This window comes from Gracilinanus agilis, chromosome 1 (assembly GCF_016433145.1).
Source record: "Gracilinanus agilis isolate LMUSP501 chromosome 1, AgileGrace, whole genome shotgun sequence".
NCBI classification, from domain to species: Eukaryota; Metazoa; Chordata; class Mammalia; order Didelphimorphia; family Didelphidae; genus Gracilinanus; species Gracilinanus agilis.
This window is the reverse complement of record NC_058130.1, coordinates 636,850,338-636,873,892: the sequence shown is the minus strand read 5'-3', so window position 1 is coordinate 636,873,892 and position 23,555 is coordinate 636,850,338. Positions and strand designations below refer to the sequence as shown.

Genomic DNA, 23,555 nt, shown 5'->3' with positions numbered 1-23,555 from the left:
CAATAGGCTCTTGTAAATGTGGGAGAAATTCTCAAAGCTGGAGGCTGTGACTTCAGTAATGGTGAGTGATTTGATTTCAAGAGCTTTATTATAAACTGAAATTAGTCTGAAAATAAAAAAGGATTTTAAGCGGGAAAATATCATTAGTCCTCAGATTGTTTAATGTATGATGAATCTCCCTAGACTAGAACTCTTCCCTTGAGTTCCAGTCTAATTAGAATGTGCCTATGTATCTTTAGTGGTAAAGACTACTGTTCTACTGGCCAACATAAACGACTTCAATCTTTTTAATGATGTCTACAAGCAATGTAAGTTTTTATTTTTCATCTACATCTACTTGTTCTCATCTACTTTCCCAAGAAATGAACCACAGCATTGGAGAACCCCTAATCCTCAAACTTTTTCTGGAAATCTTGGTGATCCTCCTATTTAAATTTGTCTGAGCCTCACTAATAAAAAAATATAACTAATTTTAAAATGATTAATTCTGTGATATAAATCATTTGCCTGTGTGTTTTTCATTTCTAGATTTCTCTTTATACCCCTGACTCCAGGCCCATGGGCTTAACGAAATAATTCTAAATAGAAGCAAAATCATGAGAATGTAAGTTGATCAAAAGACTTGAAATCACTGTCAGAATAACACTAATTTAGAGGATAATTGGGTGAATTCTCATTAGAGTTGTAAAGCATTGTGTGTCAAAAAATAATCAGATAAAACCTGAAAATTTCTATTAGATATATTGCTCTAACCTCCAAACAGGACTATATCCACATTCCTTGCTGTCTGCTACTTTACTTATTCGATGTGAAATATTTAATCATGTCTTATCAGAGTTCTTTTCATGTGGAATTATTTTACTTGTAGTTTTCAAAGGTTGTTTTCCAGCCAGATCTGCTTACCAAGTTGCTGCTTTGCCTCTCGTAAGTAACAGCTCTTACTTCTTCCACCAAAACTGTTTTCTGGATTGCTTTTAATTCAATAAGGTGCTGGATTGGGAGAGGGATACATGCATATGATTTCCTTGATACTGTGAGTTTTTTAAATCCAGTTGCCCAAACTGTAGTTAGGGTCAGCCTTATAAAATTTATTCTCACACATTGTCACACATGAAGACTCCAAACTTTGACATACTGTGAGAGTAGAGAGAGAGGCAGCAAAGCCCACACAAATTAAAGATAACCAGCATGACCACAGGTAGAGCAGCTAGTGGAGCAGTGGATAGAACAATGGGCTTAGAATTAGGAAGATTCATCTTCATGGGTTTAAATCTGGACTTAAGGCACTTACTAGCTGTGACATCCTAGAGAAGTCACTTAATTCTGTTTGCCTCAGTTTCCTCATCTGTAAAATGAGCAGGAGAAGGAAATAGCAAACCACTCTGTATCTTTGCCAAGAAAACCTAAATGAGGTCGTGAAGAATCAGACACCACTAAAATGACTAACAGCAAAAAGTGTGATCACCCTTTCTCTTCACTGGATTAGGAATCAGACTAGTTCTGGTTCTGCCCCCATCTCCATAGAAAGCCTTAAACAAAGTTATTTCACCTCTCTGGGCCCCATTTCTTCATTTAAATAAGGAGGAGGAGATGAAGCCAAATCGGAAATCCTCCACAAGGCTGGTACCCGGTGCCACCAATTTCGTATGTAACCCCAGAAAATGAGATGTGTGCTCTACTCTAGAGCCATCCGACGTAATGCAGCAGGTAACATACAGTGAGGTATATATATTATATATATATATATATATTATATATATATATATATATTTAATAAAAAACTGACAAAGCCGGTTATTAAACATTCACACTCTCTCTAAATCTGGCTTGCTCCTCTAACTCGTTCTTAACACAGGCAGATCCAGGTCCCAGAGAGAGACACTACCACTTCCCAGTTCCCTTCAAGTTAGGATCCAAGGGGAAACCTTTGGTGGGAACTCTTCCCCTCTGGAGCACTCCAGCTCCCAAGTCCCCATTCAGTGTGTCCTCTGCTGCCATAGTAATACTTTTAAGTCTCAAATGTAACTATGTATTTAATAATATAAAAGAAATAACCTTATGGATATTAATACATCAAAACAAATGCACAAGTAATAAAATACATCCCAGTATACATATAAGCCTAGATCACAGTCTCCCACCAATGCCCTCAGTAATTATTTATGGGAACCTAACCTGGAAACACATGAGGAAGGAATATTATGTGTTTAAGGTAACTTGTAACTCTAGACTGCAAGCTTTCAAAGGTTCTTGTCCATTCTGCAACATCTACACCACCCACCAAGAAGCTTCTCTACTTGCTACTTGATTGCTTTTTTTTTTTTTAACTGTACTAAGTATCAGTTCCAAGGCTGAAGAGTGATAAGGGGTAGGCACTGGGGGTTAAGTGACTTGCCCAGGGTCACACAGCCAGGAAGTGTCTGAAGCCAGATTTGACCCCAGGACCTCCTATCTCCAGGCCTGACTCTATCCACCGAACACCCAGCTGCCTTGATAGTTGATCTTCATCAGCTGGGCAAATACTCTTCTCTACACAGATAGAGCCTTTGCCAGCTCTTTCAGTGAACTATCACCCTTCTAGTCTTCTCCATGTTTTTCTTCCTCTCTTACTGCTGTCTTAAGTGATTCCTCTTATCCTTCCTAACAGATTAAATGAGAACATTTTGACTCACTTTTCACTTAAAAAGTCACAAACTGGGCAGCTAGGTAACTCAGTGGATAGAGAGCCAGACCTGGAGACAGGAGGAAATGGGGTCAAATCTGGCCTCAGACACTTCCTGGCTGTGTGACCCTGGGCAAGTCACTTAACCTCCATTGCCTAGTCCTTACCACTCTTCTGCCTTGGAACCGATGCTCAGTATTGAAAGGGTTTTTAAAAGGAGTAGTACAAAGAGCCCAGAACTTGGAGTCAAGCAAACCTGGCTTCAGATCTTGGCTCTTATAGGTGGGATTGTATGGCCAGTAGCAAGCCATTTATTGTTTCCTAACCTCAGTTTCCTCAACTGTAAAATGGGGAATGATTATGGCCAACATATTTGCCTCATAGGGATTGTTTTAAGGATCAAATAAGATAATAAATATGAAAACCTTTGAAATTAAAAAATGCTATGTAAATATCAGATAATGGCCTTATTCTCATACTTGGCCTTTTTTTTTTCCATGTTCCCTGGCAAGGTTTTATACTCTAATGCCATCTTTATTCTTTTTTCCTTGGCTGTTCATCTAACATCTGGTTTTTGGTAGAGTTTTACAAGCCATTTCCCCCCTTTTCTATAAAAAAATACTGTTTCCACTGACTTCAGTTTGTGAGTTTTGTTGTTGTTCAGTTGTTTTTTAAGTCATGTCCTACTCTTTGTAACCCTATTTGGAGTTTTCTTGGCAAAAATACCGGAGTAGTTTGCAATTTCCTTCTCCAGTTCATTTTAAAGATAAGGAAACTGAGGCAAATGGGATTAAGTGACTTATGCAGGGTCTCACAGCTAGCAAGTGTTTACTCAGGAAGATGAGCACTGCACTCTATCCACTCTGTCACTCACCTGCCCCTCAGTTAATGACAGCCCACTACCAAACTTTCATTTAGTACAGGCTGCATGGGCCAATAGAGAGGAGGTAATTGGGATAGTTTACTTGAGATATGAAATGCCTAAACTTTAAAAAGAGTAGCTTTGGAAAAGAGATCAGCACATGATGCATTTTAGGAGCTTTGCAATTGTTTTTATTTTTGATGGAATTTGTTTCCTTATTTTTTCACAGGGAGCTCGTGTGGAAATTGAAATGATAGCTGTGCAGGGGCCACTCACCTGCATCTGATTATGAAAAGTGTTCTGGCAGCAGCATGTTAGACTGAACATGCTGCTTCATGATTCTTCATCTTCTCATTTTAGCAGCTTTTATTGAAAATCCTTAACTTTAAGCAAAATAGCATTTCAGTGACTAAATTTAGAAGCTGTTCCAAGTTAGGGGAAAAAACAAAATTAAAGTGTTATCACCACTTTGAATTGGAAAACAGACCCTCATTGTATAATAGCAGAGCCAAACAGAACTAAGGAATCATCCTTCAAAGATATTTCAGATATTGTAAAGATTATGGTCTAGGAGGAGACAGGGTGCTCTGGAGCAATGTTTAACTAGCTTTGGCCACACACTTTGCCACCTATCCCTTAAAGGTAAGAAGTTGCCATAGAACCACGAATACAAGACTTCTTAGCTTTTTTTTGGTGTTTTGGATCCCTTTGGTGCTCTGATGAAGCCCATGAACCCTTTATCTAAGTAATGTTGGTTACCTACATTAATAATTAAAGGAAATGCTAAATTAGAATTAGACGTATAAAAATAAAGATATGCTTTTTCTCTATCCATTTGCACAGATATCTTGAAATGTGTTTAGGAAGCCGTTGGGAGTCCATGGACCTCAGGTTAAGAATCCCATGCACATAGTAGGGAAAGCCTAGGATTGGGGACTGGAAGAACCAGCTCTGTCGATGTGACCTTGAACAAATCACTAAACTATATTTCCCTCATCTCAAATTCACTAGCCCTTAGTTTTGCTTCTATAAAATAAAATATATGGCTTCTTATATACCAACTGAATGTAAAGTCTAGTGTTAGAGAATATCTATAGTCTCTTACATGAATGATTTCATGATAAAGTAAGCACTCACTTTGTGCCTAGCACTGTGCTAAATCAATGAGCCTATGATCTATAAAATGGAGATAATAATTCCAGACATGCTTTTTGTCATAGTATAACCATGAGGATCTAGTTATATGACATTTAAATTGCCTTGTAAACTGTGAAGCTCCTTGAACCAGCTTTTACTATTAGAAGATAGAGGAAGTCACTCCTTTCTTCTGGACAAGATTATAGAATGATGACCAAAGCAGAACTCCCAGAGTAGTATACAAAAGTAGGAGATACTTAGCTATTGCCCATGTGTGAGTGACCCATGTATTCTGTTTATATCATATCACTTTTAGCATAGCCATATCTCTTTTGGTACCTATCTCTGACAATACAATGCTAATTAGAAAAACAAAGACATAAAATGTAGACATATTTCTCTTCCAAGGAAATTTATAAGGATTTGTGGGAATGCACACCTTTTTGGAACAAAAACTATCATATTGAATTGCACCCTTTTGGGTTAGGTAATTAAAACATTGAAGACTTTCTCACCATCATCCTTTTTGACCTCTCTGCAGTCCTTGACACTTGGTCATCCTCTTTTCCTTAAAGGCTTTCATTGCACTGCTTTCTCCTGATTCTCTTCTTGTCTGTTTGAGCATTCCTTTTTGGTGTCATTTACTGGATTTTTATCTACTAATCCATGTTCAACCCACAGGGTACTTTCCTGGGTACTCTTCTCTCTTCCCTCCATCCAGTCACACCTGGTGATCTTGGTGTTAAACTCTCCCTCTTTTGCAGATGACACCCAGATCCCTAATCTCTCTCCTAAATTCTAGTTTTTTTTTTGTTATCAACTGAATTTTGGACATCTTAAACTAGTTCTCCATGTCCAAAATAGAATTAATTATCTTACCACCAAACTCTCTCTTCTTCCCAACTTTCCTGTTACTCTTAAAAGCTCTCCCTACTTGGGTGCCATCTTTGACTTCTTACCCCAAATATCAAATCTATTATCAAATCTTATTTTCTGACTTCACAATAGCTTTTATGTGTATGTGTGTGTGTGATATATACATGTGTGTATGCACACACATGTATATACTTTCTCCTTCACTCATATCAGCCACCCTAATTCATGCCCTCAATAGCTCTTGCCTGAATTATTGCAGTAGTCTTCTAATTAGTCTCCCTAACACAAGTCTTCCACATTCTAATGTATTCTCTATTCAGTTGCCAAAGTAATCTTTCTAAAGTGCAGGCCTTACCTTCCTGGTATTCTTACACTTTACTTCACTCCCCATAATGGTCCATGGAACAACACCAGCTTCCATTTTGCTCCTCAAGGATAACAGTTTATCTCCCAAATCCATGCCAACCCACATGCCAGAAATGGTTTCCCTCTTCACCCCACCTCCTTGCTTCTCTGAATTTTTCAAAACTCAGCTCAGGGGCAGCTAGCTGGCCCAATGGATAGAGAGCCAAGCCCAGAGATGGGAGGTCCTTAGGTTCAAGTCTGGCTTCAGACACTTCTGAGCTATGTGACCCTGGGCAAGTCACTTAACCCCAATTGACTAGCTCTTATTATTCTTATGCCATGGAACTGAGAAAGTGAAAGGAATACTGACTATAATAATTATTTCGGTTTATTCAAGCCTTCATTTTCCAGGGGTTTCTGATGCATAATAGTAATTCTTTGTGACTATAAGCTAAGTTTGAGAAATGGGAGCCTACCTACTGAACCCTACCCTAACTGCACAAACAGGGCCTGGACAGAGAACAATCCAACCAATCTTTCCTGATAAAGATCATTCTCTCACCAGGAAGAACTGCAGAGATTTCTAGATAAGAAAACTGTTATCAGCCTCTCTCCTCCTTGAGACCCCAAAAGTCACTTCTAGGAGTTATTATCAAGAATTTGCTATTATACCTGTGCCTCAAGCAATAATCTGGGTTTTTTTTTTCTTGTTTTTCTTCCTCATCTTTTAAACAATAAAAGCTGGCTAATTTTCGTATCTCATGAGCTTCTCTCCTTAGGAGAGAGGTTTCTGCAAGCATACTCATTCGGCTGAGAAGAATACATGAAAATACCCTTTGCTTCTTCCTCAGTTTCCAGTGTCTTTGTCTCACCCAGTTCAACCCTGGTCAGGTGTGGGGGGTGTCACTCGGGAAGATAGTGGGTTGACAGAACCAATAATTAGTATCAATTTTAAGACAGAAGGTAAGGATTTTTAAAAAATTAGTTCAAATCCTACAAGGGATTGTCAATGTGGATTTTTGGATGATTCAGTTTACCCTTTTGAAAAACCCCAGTACTAAGCACACCTATTATGATTTGAATGTTAAGCACCTTTTTGTTTTGGAGGCTTCTCTATTGGATGAAAGTTTCTCTCAAGGAAGCCCAGCTTCTGAGTTTGACCTTTGTCTTTAATTTGTTACAGCTGATCATTCTCTAATGCTATGGGTGCTGAATGTTAGGTGGTTTACACACCTGTTTATGTTTAGTCTTTGTAAGCTTCCCCAAAAGGTATAAGAGACTCTCAGGTTCATTATCTCTTTGCAGTTGGCATCTAGTATGGTATCTTCTCCCAGAGTCTCAGAGCCTTTGGTTCTGATGGAATTTGTTTATGACTTTATGTGGTGTCCAGAATAATGAACCTATCCCTTTATTTGATTAGAGTGGGTTTTCTGATTACTTGGAAGTTCTGTATTTATTTCCAAGTTAACAGGATCTACATGAGGCCTTTCCCAGTTTTTCCCATTGCTAAAGCCTATATTCTGAGACTAACTTCCATTTATTCTAGTGTATGCAGAAAAGAAGAAGCATATATTATGTGCTAAGTGCTTTGAACATATTATTTCATTTGATCCTCACAAAAAATCCTGGGAAGTATATTATTTCTCCATTTTACAATTGAGGAAAATGAGGCAGACAGGTTAAGTGACTAGAGCCACACAGCTAGGAGGTATCTGAAGCTGGATTTAATTATTATTTTTTTTACCAATTACATGTTCCAAAGTTATATGATCCAAATTGTCTCCCTTTCCTCTCTCTTCCCAGAGCTGGCAAGCAATTCAATCTGGGTTATACATATTGAGGCTGGATTTAAATTTAGGTATGTACCTAATTATTGGCATGTTATCTCCCCTCTTAGAATTGACCCTCTTTAGGGGCCTAGACCATGGTCTTGAATTTTTTTGTATTCTCTACCCTTCGCATAGTACCTGACATATAGTTCTTTTTTTTTTTTTAAACCCTTAACTTCTGTGTATTGGCTCCTTGATGGAAAAGTGGTAAGGGTGGGCAATGGGGGTCAAGTGACTTGCCCAGGGTCACACAGCTGGGAAGTGTCTGAGGCTGGATATGAACCTAGGACCTCCCGTCTCTAGGCCTGACTCTCAATCCACTCAGCTGCCCCTGACATATAGTTCTTAATAAACTCTTAATAAAATGCTTATTACTAACTGAATGTTAAATCTAATGATTGTATGATGAAAGCATTTTATAAGTGTTCACTATGTGCTTAGCACCCTACCAAGTTCTGAGGATACAAGTACTAGCAAATAAGGCTGTTTCTACCCTTAAGGGAACTTAGAATTTGTGAGACAGAATTGAGTGTACTATTCCCAGAATGAACAGTCAGCTCACAAAAACTAGTTTATTACCTTTTGTTGATTGAGGTCTCTGGGACAAGCTTGGGAAGGAGACTGATGAAAGAGCAATGAAAGCAAAGAGCAAAGAAAGAGCTCAGTTGCTCCCCTTGCCTCACCTGAACTGAGTTGGAAACGGTTGTTTTGGATTGTAGGTCAAGACCTAGTGCTGGGGACCTGACAGGGAGTGGGGGGGGGGGGGGAGCCTTGTATTAGGAACTTATATTTTTATATTGCCTGTTTGCTGCCTAGTCAGTCAGCATTTCTTAGCCCGTCACTGAAGTGCTCTCTTTTATGAGAATAAACATGATGAGAATTTTATGATGAGAATAAGCAGTCCTGCCTTCTAATTCTAGGTTTTGTTTATTTGAGTGAGTGGGATACTTGTCAACATTTTTATCTCACATAAGGGGAAGTAAGAAGGAGAAAAAACGGTGCTTGTGGGTTAGCTTGGCTTTGAATGGCCAGAAAGCGAAATGGAGACCCAACTCTAGACAAGATCAGGCAAAAGCTCACCCATCAGAATCCAGGCTGGTCATAAGAGCAGAGCCTGTGGTTCAGGTGGGAGATGAAGACAATGGCTGAAGTACAGGTGGAATAGTTTTGAAGTTCATATCTTACATCCAAATGGCAAGCCAGAAAAAAATCAAAGAAGCCAAAATGTCCATAGGACCTTCTCCCTTCACCCTTCTGCCAACAATCTTCTTTTCAGCCTGCTCCTGTTCAAAGGAATCCTTGCACCCTTTCCTCTCTCCTCTCTCATCCTGCAATTGTCCAAGGTAAAGTCTGATGATAAAACTGGTAATAACAAAGGTGAAGGTGAGACTGGAGCAGGGGATAAAAATCCCAGTAGACACAATTCCATTCTTTCCCCCCAACCATACCAAAAAAGTTGTTTGTTGAAAGCTATCCAACAGCTCCAGGAATATGATAAGGGGACAGCTTAGGTGAGAAAGAATGATGCTAGAGACCATCTGTCTGTCAGCTCATGGTTGCTGCTTCTAACTGGCAATGAGCTTGGGATTTTATTATATACAGTATTCAAAAAACTTCTTTCACACAGGCACACGGGAATTTGTGGCTGCGCAGACACAGAATTACCTCATCATTGGTATATAGTTTTACAAAGAATTTTCTCATAAAGATTATGAGATAATGTCCAAGGCCAGAAATGAGCCTCACTTTATTTAAAAGTTATTTTGGTAAAAAGCTTCCATATTTCAAAAGATACATTAAAGAATGAGCCTTTGAGATTGTGTAGGGTGTGGGGTGGAAAGTACCTAGCTGAATATGAAGGTTGTCTGACTCTGCCTACTTTGACATTGGCTCTCTAGGAAGAGATTACAGGGTCAGGCCAGCTTCTACTGATTTCTGCTCTTTTCTCTTAGGACAAATTGTTAACTCCTCAACTGCTGTTTTGCTAAGAACTTAAAGATCTCCGACAAGAAAAGGTGTGGATCATAAAAGGAATCAAAAGAGGAGTCAAGATTTTTATCTTAGATAAACCCATTCTATCTGTCCTGTCATGCAGTGCAGAAAAAAAATCATACACACAGTATTACCTGCTGATGATTTTATAATGGGATCCAGATAAAATATCTATTACAGATTCTATTTCTCTCAATGACTTCCAATTATAAAATGAGGGGTCAATTTTTTCAGATTAACCAACCTGCTGGTAGCCCAGCTTTTCAGGGCTTAAGTTACCAGGATCAAACACAAAGGCTGCCTCAGCCTGGATTGATCATGAAGGAATTCAGATAAAAGGTCCTATCTAGGACCCTATTTCTCCAATTGGCTTTCCACTTGTTCCTTTTTTTGAATGACCACAGCTGCTGCCCCCAACTCTGCCTTTTCTTCTTGACCTCAGAGATCCTGAATCTAGCTCTTACAACAAAATGCCCAGGACAATTTGATTGTAAATAGTCTTTCCAGGATTCCTTTTGTATCTATTGGCCTGAAAAAAATACAGAACTACTATGCACTATAATGAAGCACTATAATGAAGGATCTTTAATCAGAGAAGAGGATTCTAATCTGGGAAACAGTTCAGAACTATAGTACAGGGACTTCCTCTCAACTAAAGAAAAGGATTTGCTTAAATAGATTTTAGGGAAAAGTAGAGGGAGCAACCAAAAGGCTTCCTAAATTTCACAAAAGCTTAGGAAAGACACAAATAGCCAGTGACTTGAAGCCTGGGAAAGATGCAATAGCCTGAGGCTAGGGTGACTGGAAAGGTACTTTCCTGAGAGACAAAACTAATTCATAGTTTGTCTTTGGAGTTCTTTGTTTAAACACTGGGAAAAAGTCATTCTGGAAATTCTCTGAAGATAATGTTGTCATATCCAAGCAACAGTACTGATATTTTGTATGCCAGTCCCCTGATTTCACTGGTACAGGAAATTCCCCATCTTCATCCATGCAGTTTAGCAACTGTTCTGCGACTTCATCTTGGGGCCTAATGTAGAACACTAAAGGAATGCAGGGCATACACAGAAAAGGATCCAAAAGGCGGACAAGTTGTATTATGAAGCCCTCAGGAACTCCTGAATCACCCTAGACAGGATTAATAGGTTTGTCCAAGACTGAACAATAAACCTTCAAGTACCCAAAGATCTCAGCCTAGATGGGAGAAGTAGTTATAATCTAATCTTAAGTATCCTTTTGTCTTAAAAGTTTTTATATTGTATCTAGTCTGCTACTAGGTAGTTCAACCATTTGTCTCCATATAAACCAATCAGTTGTCCTTCCTTTCCTTTATTCCCAAAATTGTACATAAGACCCCACCTACTTCAGTTCCTTGGAAATTCCCATGATGGAGATTCCCACTCCTGATGTATTTTTCCAGAGACATTGGATAGAGTGCTGGGCCTGAAGTCAGAAAGACTTGAGTTCAAATCTAGCCTCAGATACTTGCTAGTGACAACTATGTTTGCCTCAGTTCCTCATCTGTAAAATGAGCTGGAGAAGGAAATGGCAAATCACTTCAGCATCTCTACCAAATGGCAAATAGAATCATAAAGAGTTGGACAAGACTGAAATGACTTAAACAACAAAATTTATAAGGTACTTTTCTAAGTGTTGTGGGGATGATTATAATGCCTGCCCTTAAAAGGTTTCCAGGCCATCAGTGAAGGAAAAAACTAAAAGTCAAATCTTACCGAATGATAAAAAAGTTCTGGGCAAAATAATGATAATAATTTTTTAAATCAGCCCTTCTTAATCTGTTTGGAGCAAAATTAACACTTTAGGCTTAGTTGTTTTACACATTCCATGATGCTCACAAATAAATATACTATGGTAAGAATTATTGGAACTTCCTTGATAATATCCCTAAATTCTCCAGGAAAAAAATGACTTTCACAAAGCAAATGAATAGTTGTTAAATGAGTATGCATAGTGTTCACTTGCCATAGTCTAAAGTGTTCAGCAGGACTAAACTGCTTTTTATCTTTTGAACTTTGGTTCAATTACATTTTATTACAAGTAAGAAAACTCCCTCCTACTTAATTCATTACTATGAAACTATTATAAATAAATGACCATTCTGTATAGAATAACTACAATGCACAAGAACCTATGCTTTTCACTGGTAGGTCAGAAAGCAAGGGACATGAGATTTAAAGAAGAAAAGGTCTAAGGTTATCTAGTCCAATTGATGGGGAAAATCATGGCCCAGATAAGGTACCTGGCTTGCCCAGGATCACATAGACATTAAGCGGGTGAGCCAGAATTAAAACCCGGGCCTTCTAACTCCCCGGTTTACTGCTAGGACACTATGCTGTTATCTCAAGCCTTTTCCCAAAAAATATACCTTGGAAATCCAGATTACCCGAGACTCTTTCATGCTGACCCAAAAGGAGGCAAGAGTACACCAAACTCTAGCTTATATACCAAGGCTGCCTTCCAGTTTCTTCTCCCAGCAGACTTTGGTGGAATTTGTAATAGACATTTGGTCTTTGAGGGCCTGCTCATTAAAGAGCACTGAACTTGGAGACCTAGGTACCAGTCCCAGTTCTGCCATTGTGTGGCCTCATCAAGTCACTTAATGGAATAAGGGATTGGATAGGATGTCCTCCAGGATCTCGTCTATTTATTACTTCTGTGGTGGTAATAGGGATGGGCAGAGCAAAATAACCCCATATAGCCCCAAATAACCTAGTAACCCCCAGAACTACCATTACTTAAGAATTTACCGAGGGAAACAGGTGAGAGGCTCTTTCTTCCATCCTCCTTTAACTACTCTGAAGAAAACAGGGCTCTTTGGGGTTGATATAACTAAGAAAAAAGTACTTTAATTTCCACTGTTTTCCCCATTGTAATAAAATAGCACATTGTACTTTTTTTTTTTTTGCTTACAATTATTTGCATCTTATTCAAGAGGAAAAATTCTGAAATGTATCTACATTTTAAGATTAATTAAACAAATTTCAATGCAAAAATATTCCCCAGAAAATGGATTTCTTTACCTAATGATACTTTCTGATCTTTAGGCAGGGTCATGTACAGGAGTGGCAGGCATGCTTATAAAGGTCTACAGCATGCTGTGTATTTTCCCAGGAGGAAAAAGTGTGTGTGTGTGTGTGTGTGTGTGTGTGTGAGGGGGGAGGTCATTGGGAATTTCATACTAATAAATGGCTAAAGCCTTTTACAAGTCATTTAAAACTGACTTCGTAACACCTGGGAACCTGGTACATTTATAAGACACAGGAGAAGTTCCCAAGGTTTTGGGTTTCAACAGCTTCTCCGAACTGTACCTAACAAATGCTTGCTTCCTTTCTTAATGGCTCTTGCTAGCCCTTTCTAGGAAGAAAAGAGAAATCAAGCATTTAAGTGCCAGGTGTTTTATAAATATTTTTGGATAATGGTTTCCTTCCATCCTGTATAGGCAAAGAAGTCAAGTCACTAAAGGAGAGGGGTAAATTTTTGGCCAGCAGCTACAGGGGGACAATTCCATTGCCTTAAAGTTGAGGGTTTTTTGGGGGGGGGGAAAGTTGGTAAATTTCTATGGAGATGTCTCCCTCTTGTGAATTAACACTGGTATTGCAGGACAAGGGAGGGATTTCCTATTTATTTATTTATTTATTTATTGGTAAATTTCTCCAGAGATGCCTCCCTTTGTATTGCTAACCCAATCTAAAATCCAATCCCTGTCCCTAGTCTCAGGTCCAATGAGCTATCCTTAAGGTTCTAGTTAGAGAGACCATATTAGGCAAGAATGTATCAGAAAAATATGTGAGGATTTGAGTAGACTGTGGGACTCATGAATCAGAAATATGATATATGGCTCCAGAAGTGGATGCCAACTAGGCTAGGCTCAAGAGAAGCAATCCAAAAGGATGAGGAGGTCATGGTACTGCTCACTCTGACCTGGTCAGAGGAGGACAAAAGGAGATAATATAGTGAGAATCCAATTAAATCATTCCCAATTAAGTTAGTTAGTGGAGAGCCTTATACATGGGGAACTAAGAGTTCCCTAATGGTAAGTCTAAAAACAAAAACAAGTACAGAGACACTCACAAAACCAAACAGTTCAATTTGACTTGATTAATTCCCTACAATCAGTCTTTCTTTTGCCTTGAGAATATGAAAAACTGAGCATTCTAATTTTGTATAAACACTAAAATGGGAAGGGTAGGCTACTGAGTGTGATTAAAATAGACTCCATCAAGATAAACATCAAGGCAAAAGCCAGCACACTGGCATCCAAAGTTGGTGGGGAGGAGAAAAATGGAGGGAAGACCATCTTCTCTTATATTTAATCCTCAGTACTTTAACTTAAAATGTTAAGTCAACATAAATGGGTTAGGGATTTCTAAGGCACTTGCCTTTATGAAATGGACTAAAGAATTCACATTTTGCTTACCAAACCAAATGACTTTATTTTATTCAGTTGTTTTACAGCTGGTGTCTGACTCTCCATGACTCCATTTGGGATTTTCTTGGCAGAGATACTATATTAAGATAATGAATTTATATTTCATAAACAATGCCCATTTTTTGGCCTTCTTTATATATGGAAATGTTTCTTTTTTATTATTAATAGAATTTATTTATTTTTCTGAGTTTCTCCCTCATCTCCCTACATCGTAGAAGGCATCATCTGGGACATAGATATGCATGTATAAATGATGTTTTCATATTTCCATTTTTCAGTTAATTCTCTGAAGGTAAAATTCATAATTTATTCTTCAAGTATTAAATCTGTAGCTGTGTGTGATGTTCTCTTGGTTCTACTCATTTCATTGTTCATTATCTTGTCTATACAGGATACCAATAAACAATTAAAAATATTTCAACAGTTTAAAAAAAGTTAACCTGCTCATTGTTTCTTATGGCACAGTAGTATTCCATCACAATCATACACCATGATTTGTTTTGTTATTCCCCAATTGATGGGCATTCCTTCAATTTCTAGTTCTTTCCCACTACAAACAGAACCTATAGCTTATTTTCCTTTTCCCTTGAACTCCTTGGGAAAAAGACCCAGCAGCTATACAGTTTTACAGCTTTCTTGGTGTAATTCCAAATTGCTCTCCAAAATGGTTGGATCAGTTCAGAGCTCCACCAACAGTGTATTAAAATGTTTCTGTTTGATAATTTTCTAGTTTATGATAAAACACCTTATATTCTCTTGGCAAAGATATTGGAGTGGTTTGCCATTTCCTTCTCCAGCTCATTTTACAGATGAGGAACTGAAGCAAACAGGGTTAAATGACTTTCCCAGGATCATAAAACTAGAACATGTCTGAGACCAGATCTGAACTCATAAAGATGAGTCTTCCTGATTCCAAGCCTAGTGCTCTATCCACTACCTGCCCCAAATTTTAGTCTTATTTAACTTGAGTAATGTAGGATTCTTTCAATAATGTCTAAAACAGGCTAATCCAAATTTGATTATTTTTCACAAACAGAAACTCTGTCAGTACTGTGTTTCAAAATGAAATTTAACTGACTATGAACCTAAGAAACTCCAACCTTGGTTTTCACACAACATGATTTATCTAGCCTCTTTTTTTAATTAGTATTCAGTCATAAAATACATTTTAAAAGTCTTTAAAAGGGGACAGCTAGAGGGTTCACTGGATTGAGAACCAAGTCTACTGATGGGAAATCCTGGGTTCAAGTTTGGCCTCAGATATTTCCTAGCTGTGTGACCCTGGACAGGTCACTGCCCTATTGCCTAGCCCTTAGTGCTCTTCTGCCCTGGAATCAATACACAGTATTGATTCTAAGACAGAAGGTAAGGTCTTAAAAATAAATAAATAAATAAATCATATGGTCAGGGTCAAGGTATTCAACTCCACTCTCAACAGCTTCTTTCCAAGATCAAAAAGGAAGGAGAGGCTGGGAAGCTTCTTTCCAAATTACTCATAGGGACGCTCAGCCCTGTGTAATGGGCCACTGGCAGATGAAAGAGCTATTTGGAGCCAATACTTCCAAGGAAACATGGGATCTGGCCTGGATGCTTCCAGGTCTGCATTTGGCATCTTCTGCAGACATCTCCCATAGGACATCATCTACTCATGATTCCCCATATTACCAGTGGAAGAAAATTTAGTAATGAAAGCATCATGGGAAGCTGTTCTGAAATAAGGGGATTCATAAGTGCTGGAAAACTCAGTTCTAATCAAGTTTTATTAGTGATTCATCAAGAAACCTTCATGAGAAAGACATTAAGAAGTTTGTGTTCAAGATACAACTTTTGCAAAATGGAGATAAGAAAGCTGAAGTCCTTTTATTGTACAAAGAGCTCTGAAATATCCAGTGTTTCATAAGTCATAAGGAACAGAAGTAATTCTGTTTGAAGAAATAATTGGTTGTTTTCTAAAAAGCTTTTTTTGCCAGGCAAAGTGCAACATACATTGAGTTTTGTCATTCATGTGTAAGGTCATTAAATAAAGAATAAATCTTTTGAACCGCTTAATGAAAAAAATTACTTAGGAGCCAGTTCTCTTTTTTTTTTTTTTCTAAACTCTTACCTTCAGTATTAGAATCATACTGTGTATTGGTTCCAATGCAGAAGGATGGTAAGGGCTAGGCAATGGGGGTTAAGTGATTTGCCCAGGGTCATACAGCTAGGAAGTGTCCAAGGTCTGATTTGGAACCAGGACCTCCCCTCTCTTGGCTTGGCTCTCAATCTACTGAGCCAGCTAGCTGCCCCCAGAAATCAGTTCTAGGATTAAAGAGTAAATTGAGAAAAGTTCTTTGTGTATTTTACCTATAAACGATGGCAGTCATCTTCTGTGAACAGTGGAATCAACAAACAATTTAAAATATTTCCTCAGTAACTGTATGTTGTCTGGAAAGCAACTCTGCGTTCAGTTGTATAAAATACAATATATATATATATATATATAGTGTATATTTATATACATTTAAAATAGATGGAATGGACCAAAGATCTTGAGTATGAATGCTAATGCCTTTAAAATTTTTATAAAACTTCACCATCAGTTCCTGTATTATTTTAAACTTGATTCGTTAGAGAACCACTTTATTTCCAGTTTTTTTTTTTAAATTGGAGATTGAAGAAATTCTGGCATATGAAGGTAATGGAATATGACTTCACTGTAAGAAATTACAAATATGGAGAATTGAGGAAACTCTGAAAGACATGTATGAATTAACTAACTCATTGTGGAATGAATAGAACTATAAGAACAATATGTGGTATTACTAAAGCAATATAAATAAAGAAAACACAAAAAGCCTGCAAGTTCTCAAATTAACTTCAATGACTAATCTTGGACTTGGAGAGCAGGTAAGTAAACACACTGCCTTCTTCTTGGTAGAAAGATGGGAGACTGTAGGCACAGAATACTGTCCATCATTGTGCTTTTCTTTGTCCCAAGTGGAATGGTGAGGGGGAGTACTGGGAAATATTGTTATAAAAGACAAAAAGTCCATAAAACTAAAAAATTTATCCCACTGATAATTTTAATAAAGAAATACAGTCACTGGTTCCAAAATATTAAGTTTTAAAGTTACAAAAAATGCATTTTGCTAACAAGCTATGGCATAATTTCAGCAGTCATATTAGCCTTAAGATGAAAAAAAAAGAAATTTTCATAGATTTTACCAGTATTACTCTACCTAGTCTTTTTAAATTTTTAATTACATTTCATTTAGCACAGCTGGGAAAAAAGAAATGCTACCTCACAAAGATACATAGATCCAAATGGAATAAAAGTGCATCACTGACTGTGCTTACTTATTATACTACTCATTTTTCAGTCCATCAATTATGAAAAGATTTTTGTTGAAATTTGTCTAGCAAATTTTTATTTTCCCTGATATAAATAATTTTTTTGGATATTGATCAGAAAAAAAATTATGCTTCTAAATAAGTAACTGGCTATATAGGGATCCTGTCATGATAATGATTTTTAAAAAATTCTTTTTAAAGTTGCATAAAGTATGAAGTTGAAGATCACATTCTGTAAGTTTCCTTTCCTGGAATTAACTATTCTGTTAATTTCTTATCATCTACCTCACAAATTAGCATTTTAAAATTTGGGTCATAACACTAATCAGTTAAATAAGGAAAAAATATGACCATTGTCTTTCACCATCTTGTATTCCTGTGGATTAAATATTTAAAACAAGAAATTTTAGTAATTATTGTTTTTTGGTTTGTTTTTTAAATCCTTACTTTCTGTCTTAGTATCAGTTCTAAAACAGAAGAGTGGCAAGGGCTAATCAATGACGGTTAATTGACTTGCCTAGGGTCACACAACCAAGAGGCCATTTTTGAAACCAGGTCCTCTCAACTCCAGGCCTGGCACTCTATCTATATACTGTGCTCCCTAGCTGCTCCTTAGTCACTGTTTAATGTAAAAATGAATTTAGAAGATCTTAACGGAAATTTGAAAAGGTGTGAAATATATTTACATTTCAAACAAAAATCTTCCCAAAACAGAAATCTATAACATACACAAGGCACTCAATGGCAGGGAAGTGAAAAATGTACATATGTAACTACTTGTCAAAGTATCTTGGCAACTTTTGAAGAATTCTTTGAAAGGTCACTTGTTTGTGGCAATTTTTTAAAACATTGGTCAAAGCTTATAAATTCCTTGTAAAGTCCTGATGTCTTATTTCCCCCTCCCCCCAGGTCAAAACACTGTAAAATGATGTTCACTTAAACAGCTGAACAGGATGAAGAGTGGAATCTGTGTAGTAGGCAGCATCTGGATCTTACTTCTTGCTATTTGTTAACTCTGAAATATATTTAAAACATAATTAAAGCTATAACAGGATTTAGGGACACAGGGTATTTTTTTTTAAGATACAACTCAATGGAATGCCTCTGCCACAAACATGAATATCAGCAGCTGGTTAAAAATGACACATTTAAAAAACATAAATAATTTGTCTATGGAAGTCTTTGTAAATAACTTGTACTTTGATATACAATGAGAAATGATCATATCATTACAGAAACTGAAATTTACTTTTAAGATCATAAATGTATTTCAAACAAGGGCCTCAATGATCTCGAAAGCCCTTTCTTGCAGTAAATGCTAGGATTCTTTGAATAAGTGATGGGGCATTTGTGAACTGTGTATAGCCATCACCACTATGTGACTCCATTAACAAATATGAGTGTGAATACGTATGTCTGTGTGTGAATGTGCTGTGTGTACTTAGATTAGTGCACAGCACGGTCCTCCTTTTTTCCGCTTTTTCTCTACCTTTTATTCCTTTCTCTACTCACTTACATTTAAAGGTTTACATTTTCTTCTTTCAATCTCTTTCCTTTACATTAAGTGAATTTTGATTCACTTGATTGCTAAGATTGGATTCATTTGTATAGAAAGTAACTAAATATAACAATAGCTAGCATTTACATAGCACTATATGATTTGCAAAGCGCTTTATACACATACATATATAATATCTCATTTGATCCTCACAATACCCCTGTGAGGTAGTTGCTGTTGTTATTTGTGTTTTACAGATGAGGAAATTGAGGCTAGAAAATTAAGTGACTTGCTCAGTACCACACAGAAAACAGGAATATCATACAGGAGTTGAACTCAGGTCTTTCTAACTCCAAGTCGGGTGTTCCCTTTGCCTTGTCACTTAGCTACCACAATAAATAATTAACAAAGATTCTTTGCACTGACTAGCTGTGTGGCCTCCAGGAAGTACCAAATCTCCACACCTCAGAATCAGATCTCTCAGGTTCCTCCTTAGCTGCAAAGTTTTATGATTCTGTTATCTTTTTTAAAAATAAATTTTTAGTTATTTCTAAATAATTTTAATTGCCTTAGCAGTTTTATGAACAAGTGTAAATAAGACTTGACATAAAAAGGCATGAAAGCACCATTCTCATTGTTGTAAAAACATAGCAACTTGTAGGAACTAGATCCACTGGGTCAAGAATTAGGTCATTGAGAGCTAGGAGTTGACTCTGTTCCTTACTACCTGTGTGACTGTGAGCAAGTCACTTAACCCTCCTAGGTCCCAAATTCCTTGTCTATAAAATAAAGGGTCTAGACTCCATCTCTAAGAACATATCACACACTTATAGAACCTATGACTGTACAAAATATGCAATAAAAGCAAAATTCTGAAGAATGGTGATAAGAAATGTGCTAATAAACCTCCCTAAGGTTCTCTTCTCTTCTAAGTGATAGTGGGGTGTAGCCATTCATCCTTCTGTCAACGTACCCATCTCTGTGGCTGCAGTAGTATCCACAGCTTCTCCCGTTTCTTCTTCTTTTGTTTCAGACCCCTCACTTACTATCTCACTGTGCATCTCAGTTTCCACCCTTTCTCCCGTCTCACCTAGAAACAGTAACCATAGAGATCATAACAGGATACCATTATCCAACATTAACTGATGATCGAGTAGCTTGTGCTCTAAGAGGGCTTACTCTTTCAGCCTCAAGAATAAGGATGGGTGGGGAAGGGTAAGTTAGCAAGGGGTGGGAAGAAAAGCAATGATTGGAGACCCAAGTATTAGTCTTGTTCTACCCTTTGCCCAGTGGCTGATCACTTCCCTCCCTCTGTCTCAGTTTTCCCACCTATCAGCTCAGGATACAGAATTAAGGCTAAAAAATGACAACTGGGAATATAGAAACAGCAAATCCCATGTAAATATTAATAAATAAGAAATAAAATTTCAAATATTCATAAAATAAGGTGACTCTGTAAAACTGAAACATTGGCAAAATGCTAATGTGGCCCTCAACCTTTTATTGCTCTCTAAGCAGAAATTTATTTTCTTCTTGTTAAGCACTCTAGGGTACCACATTGCTATATGTAGTCAAGCTGGAAGATCCAAACACTCTAGAGTTAAAATAAAATATTACTTGTGTTGAAGCATAGGGACTCTTCTCTATCCCTAAAGATCAAAGGAATTCCAAGGGGGTGGAGGGGCAGAGGTAACGAATTTCTAATGCTAAGCTACTCCAGGATAAATTATCTTCTGAAGTCGATTGCATTTTTCCATTTATCCCTTCCTCACCCCCACGGCAATTCTTTCCTCCTAGCTGCCTTCTCTACTTTTTTGATATCCCCTCTACCTTATATATAAGCTGTGATCAAAGAATAGCCTGAAAAGAATCAGGATTCTGAACGTGTTCTTTATTTACTTTTCTGGCTTAAATATAGTGGACACACACTGTATTTAATATGGTGAGTACACATTGGGCTTTAGAAATTTTTCACCTAGTAACTATATCTGATCATCAAACTAGGATGATGGCATAGAAGTTCTGATGAGGAAAAGTGGTCTTAGTTCAAAACACATCCACTTTCACAACTTAAGAGGTGGGTTTGGGGTGACTATATTATAGCCTGGACACTTGGGTGGGACTCTCCAGACCGCTGCTCTTATAAAATGCAGGACTTAAACAGTTTGAATTTTCAACACATCTGTTACCTTCAATTGCTTCATCCTCTTCATTCATGTGAATTTCCCTGTCTACTTCCGTTAGTGGCTTCATGTTTTCCTCTGTCCCTTCAGCTATTTTAGGTTTATTTCCCTCAACTGTTTCTACCTGCTGAGTCTTCTCCACTCTATTCTTTCCAGTAGCTTCAAGAGGCTGGTCTCCCTCCAGTACTTCTGGAAATTCATTATCTTCAACTGTTGCCAGAAGAGTGTGTTTTTCACTGGTTACCAGAGCCTTCTTTTCCACTGTTCCTGCAGGTTCAGTCTCTCCAGCAGTACCCTCATGCTCAGTCTTTTCCATCTTTTCTGAAGGTTTGGTTTCTCCAGATGTTTCTTCAAGCTCAGTTTTTTCTATCATTCCTGAAGGTTTGGTTTCCCCAGATGTTTCCTCATGTTCAGGTTCTTTTAGTGTTCCTGAAGGTTCAGTCTCTATAACTGTTTCCTCCTCACATTCAGACTCTTCCAGTATTCCTGAAGGTTTGGTCTCTCCAGCTGTTTCCTCATGCTCAGTCTCTTCCAGTGTTCCCGAAGTTTCAGTCTCTTCAGCTATTTCCACATGATTGTTCTCCTCCAACATTCCTGTCTCTCTCTCAGTTTCTACATGCTGAATTTCTTCCACTATTTCTTGAGGTTCAGTCTCTACAGATGTTACCAGATGTTTAGTTTCCTCCGCTGTTCTTTGGGGATCAGCTTCTTGAGCCATTCCCTGATGCTGACTATACTCTACTGTTTCCAGAGTTTCTTCTTCTCCATCACTTCTCAGTGGCTTAATCTCCTTTATAGTTCCAAATATTTCAATCTCAACAAATCTTCCTGCAGACTGAGTACCATTCTTAATTTCCCCATCATTGTCCTTTTCATCTATTCCTGGAGTTTCATTATTTCCAGCAGATGTGGGTGGCACAGACTCTTCAGATGCCTGTGGATATTTAGCTTTATCTGTTGATCTCAGATATTCCATTTGATCTCTTTCTCTGGAATCTGGAGACCCTGTCTCCCCAGCATTTCCTTCTTCACAGGTAAAACTAGCACCATCAATTGCTGGCATGACAACCATCGTCTCTTTTGCTCCGAGGTTATTGGTTGGCCTTGTTTTGTCCTGAGCATCAACTCTAGCTTTTATTGCACACTGCTTTTTCTTGTCAAGGCAAATTTCATTTTTGTATGGGGTTGAAGCGTTTCCATCTGAAGCTGATTTTGATCATTCGTTTTACATGAAAAAGAAAACAAACAATTATTATTAGTTGACAACTATAGGAAAGCAGATCAGGATTACAAGGACTATTTAATAGTTCAAATTAATTTAGTCACAGGTAATATTTGAGACAACCAATATGTGTGCTCTACCTCAAATACCCTCTGCCTCAAACTTAACTCAAAATTTGGAGTTTCTCCATATTGACTTCTTTATCTTGTCCTTTCTACAGATCTAGAGACAAGAGGTCCTAGGTTCAAATCTGGCCTTGGACACTTCTTCCTTTGTGAGCCTGAGTAAATTGCTCAGCCCTTACTGCTCTTTGCCTTGGAACCAATTCACAGAGTTGATTCTAAAATGGATGGTAACCGTTTAGAAAAGAAAAAGAGAAGGGGTAAATATATTTATGCCTAGGAAGAACTAGATTTTGCACCCCAGTAGTTGGGGAGCATAAGACCTATGTGTGGCTGGCCAGTCATCACAGGGGATAGGAAGGAGTTGGGAGTCTTGATAGACAACCTTCTCATTGACTATTCACCAGTTAGAGATGTCTTGGGATGTCCAAGGAAGCAGTTGAATAATAAGCTCCCAAATTGTATTTATTGACTTGCAGGAGGGGTCTTTGGGATCTTTGATTATCAAGAAGATCATAGCCCATGAATTTATTGGTTGCTACCCTAATCAAATACCTAGAAGCCAGTCTCTCAGAATGTTTAATGGTCAAATTTCTACCTTTGTTTTACTCCTCCATCATATTTTTCACCAGCTAGTTGTTTTATCTCAGGTATCAGAGACTATACCCTCAAAGATTTTTCAACTTTGGAACTCCCAACCTGGGGCCCCTACTCTCTTTATTGATAAGTGCTTCCTGTAGCCCATTCACTATAGCTAAGTAGGGTCCAATCATACTTTCATTTACTCCCCTACTTTCTTCACAGCAGCCATCTTATTACCTATACTCGTCTTAAATCAATAACTGCCATAACTACTGGAAATGGTATGTCATTCTATTCTGTTATGGCTCCACTCATCATCTCTGTAACTTTCCACAACAAACTATCCCTCCCTGGTCACCACTCTCCTATTATGTTATTGCCTCCATAAGAATGTAAGCTTCTTGAGGACAAAGATTGTCTTCATCTTTATTTATGAATCCCCAGCCCTTAGCATACACACAATAA

The 23,555-nt window shown here is 37.8% G+C and overlaps 2 protein-coding genes across 2 annotated transcripts in view; one reads left to right on the top strand and one right to left on the bottom strand.

Annotated features, from left to right (window-relative positions):
• Window positions 1-4,074, top strand: part of LOC123240888 (2-iminobutanoate/2-iminopropanoate deaminase-like) — a 13,029-nt gene extending 8,955 nt beyond the window's left edge. Inside the window, exon 6 of the mRNA XM_044668604.1 lies at window positions 3,754-4,074. Coding sequence (XP_044524539.1) covers window positions 3,754-3,810 — 57 coding nt within the window. The 3' untranslated portion in view covers window positions 3,811-4,074. The remainder of the gene's footprint in view (window positions 1-3,753) is intronic.
• A 14,318-nt stretch (window positions 4,075-18,392) lies between these two features.
• ERICH5 (glutamate rich 5) overlaps window positions 18,393-23,555 on the bottom strand; it is a 31,139-nt gene continuing 25,976 nt past the window's right edge. Inside the window, exons 3-5 of the mRNA XM_044668583.1 lie at window positions 21,171-22,370; window positions 19,955-20,071; window positions 18,393-18,498 (exon numbers count right to left, since the gene is read on the bottom strand). Of these exons, the coding sequence (XP_044524518.1) occupies window positions 18,476-18,498; window positions 19,955-20,071; window positions 21,171-22,370 (1,340 nt within the window). The 3' untranslated portion in view covers window positions 18,393-18,475. The remainder of the gene's footprint in view (window positions 18,499-19,954; window positions 20,072-21,170; window positions 22,371-23,555) is intronic.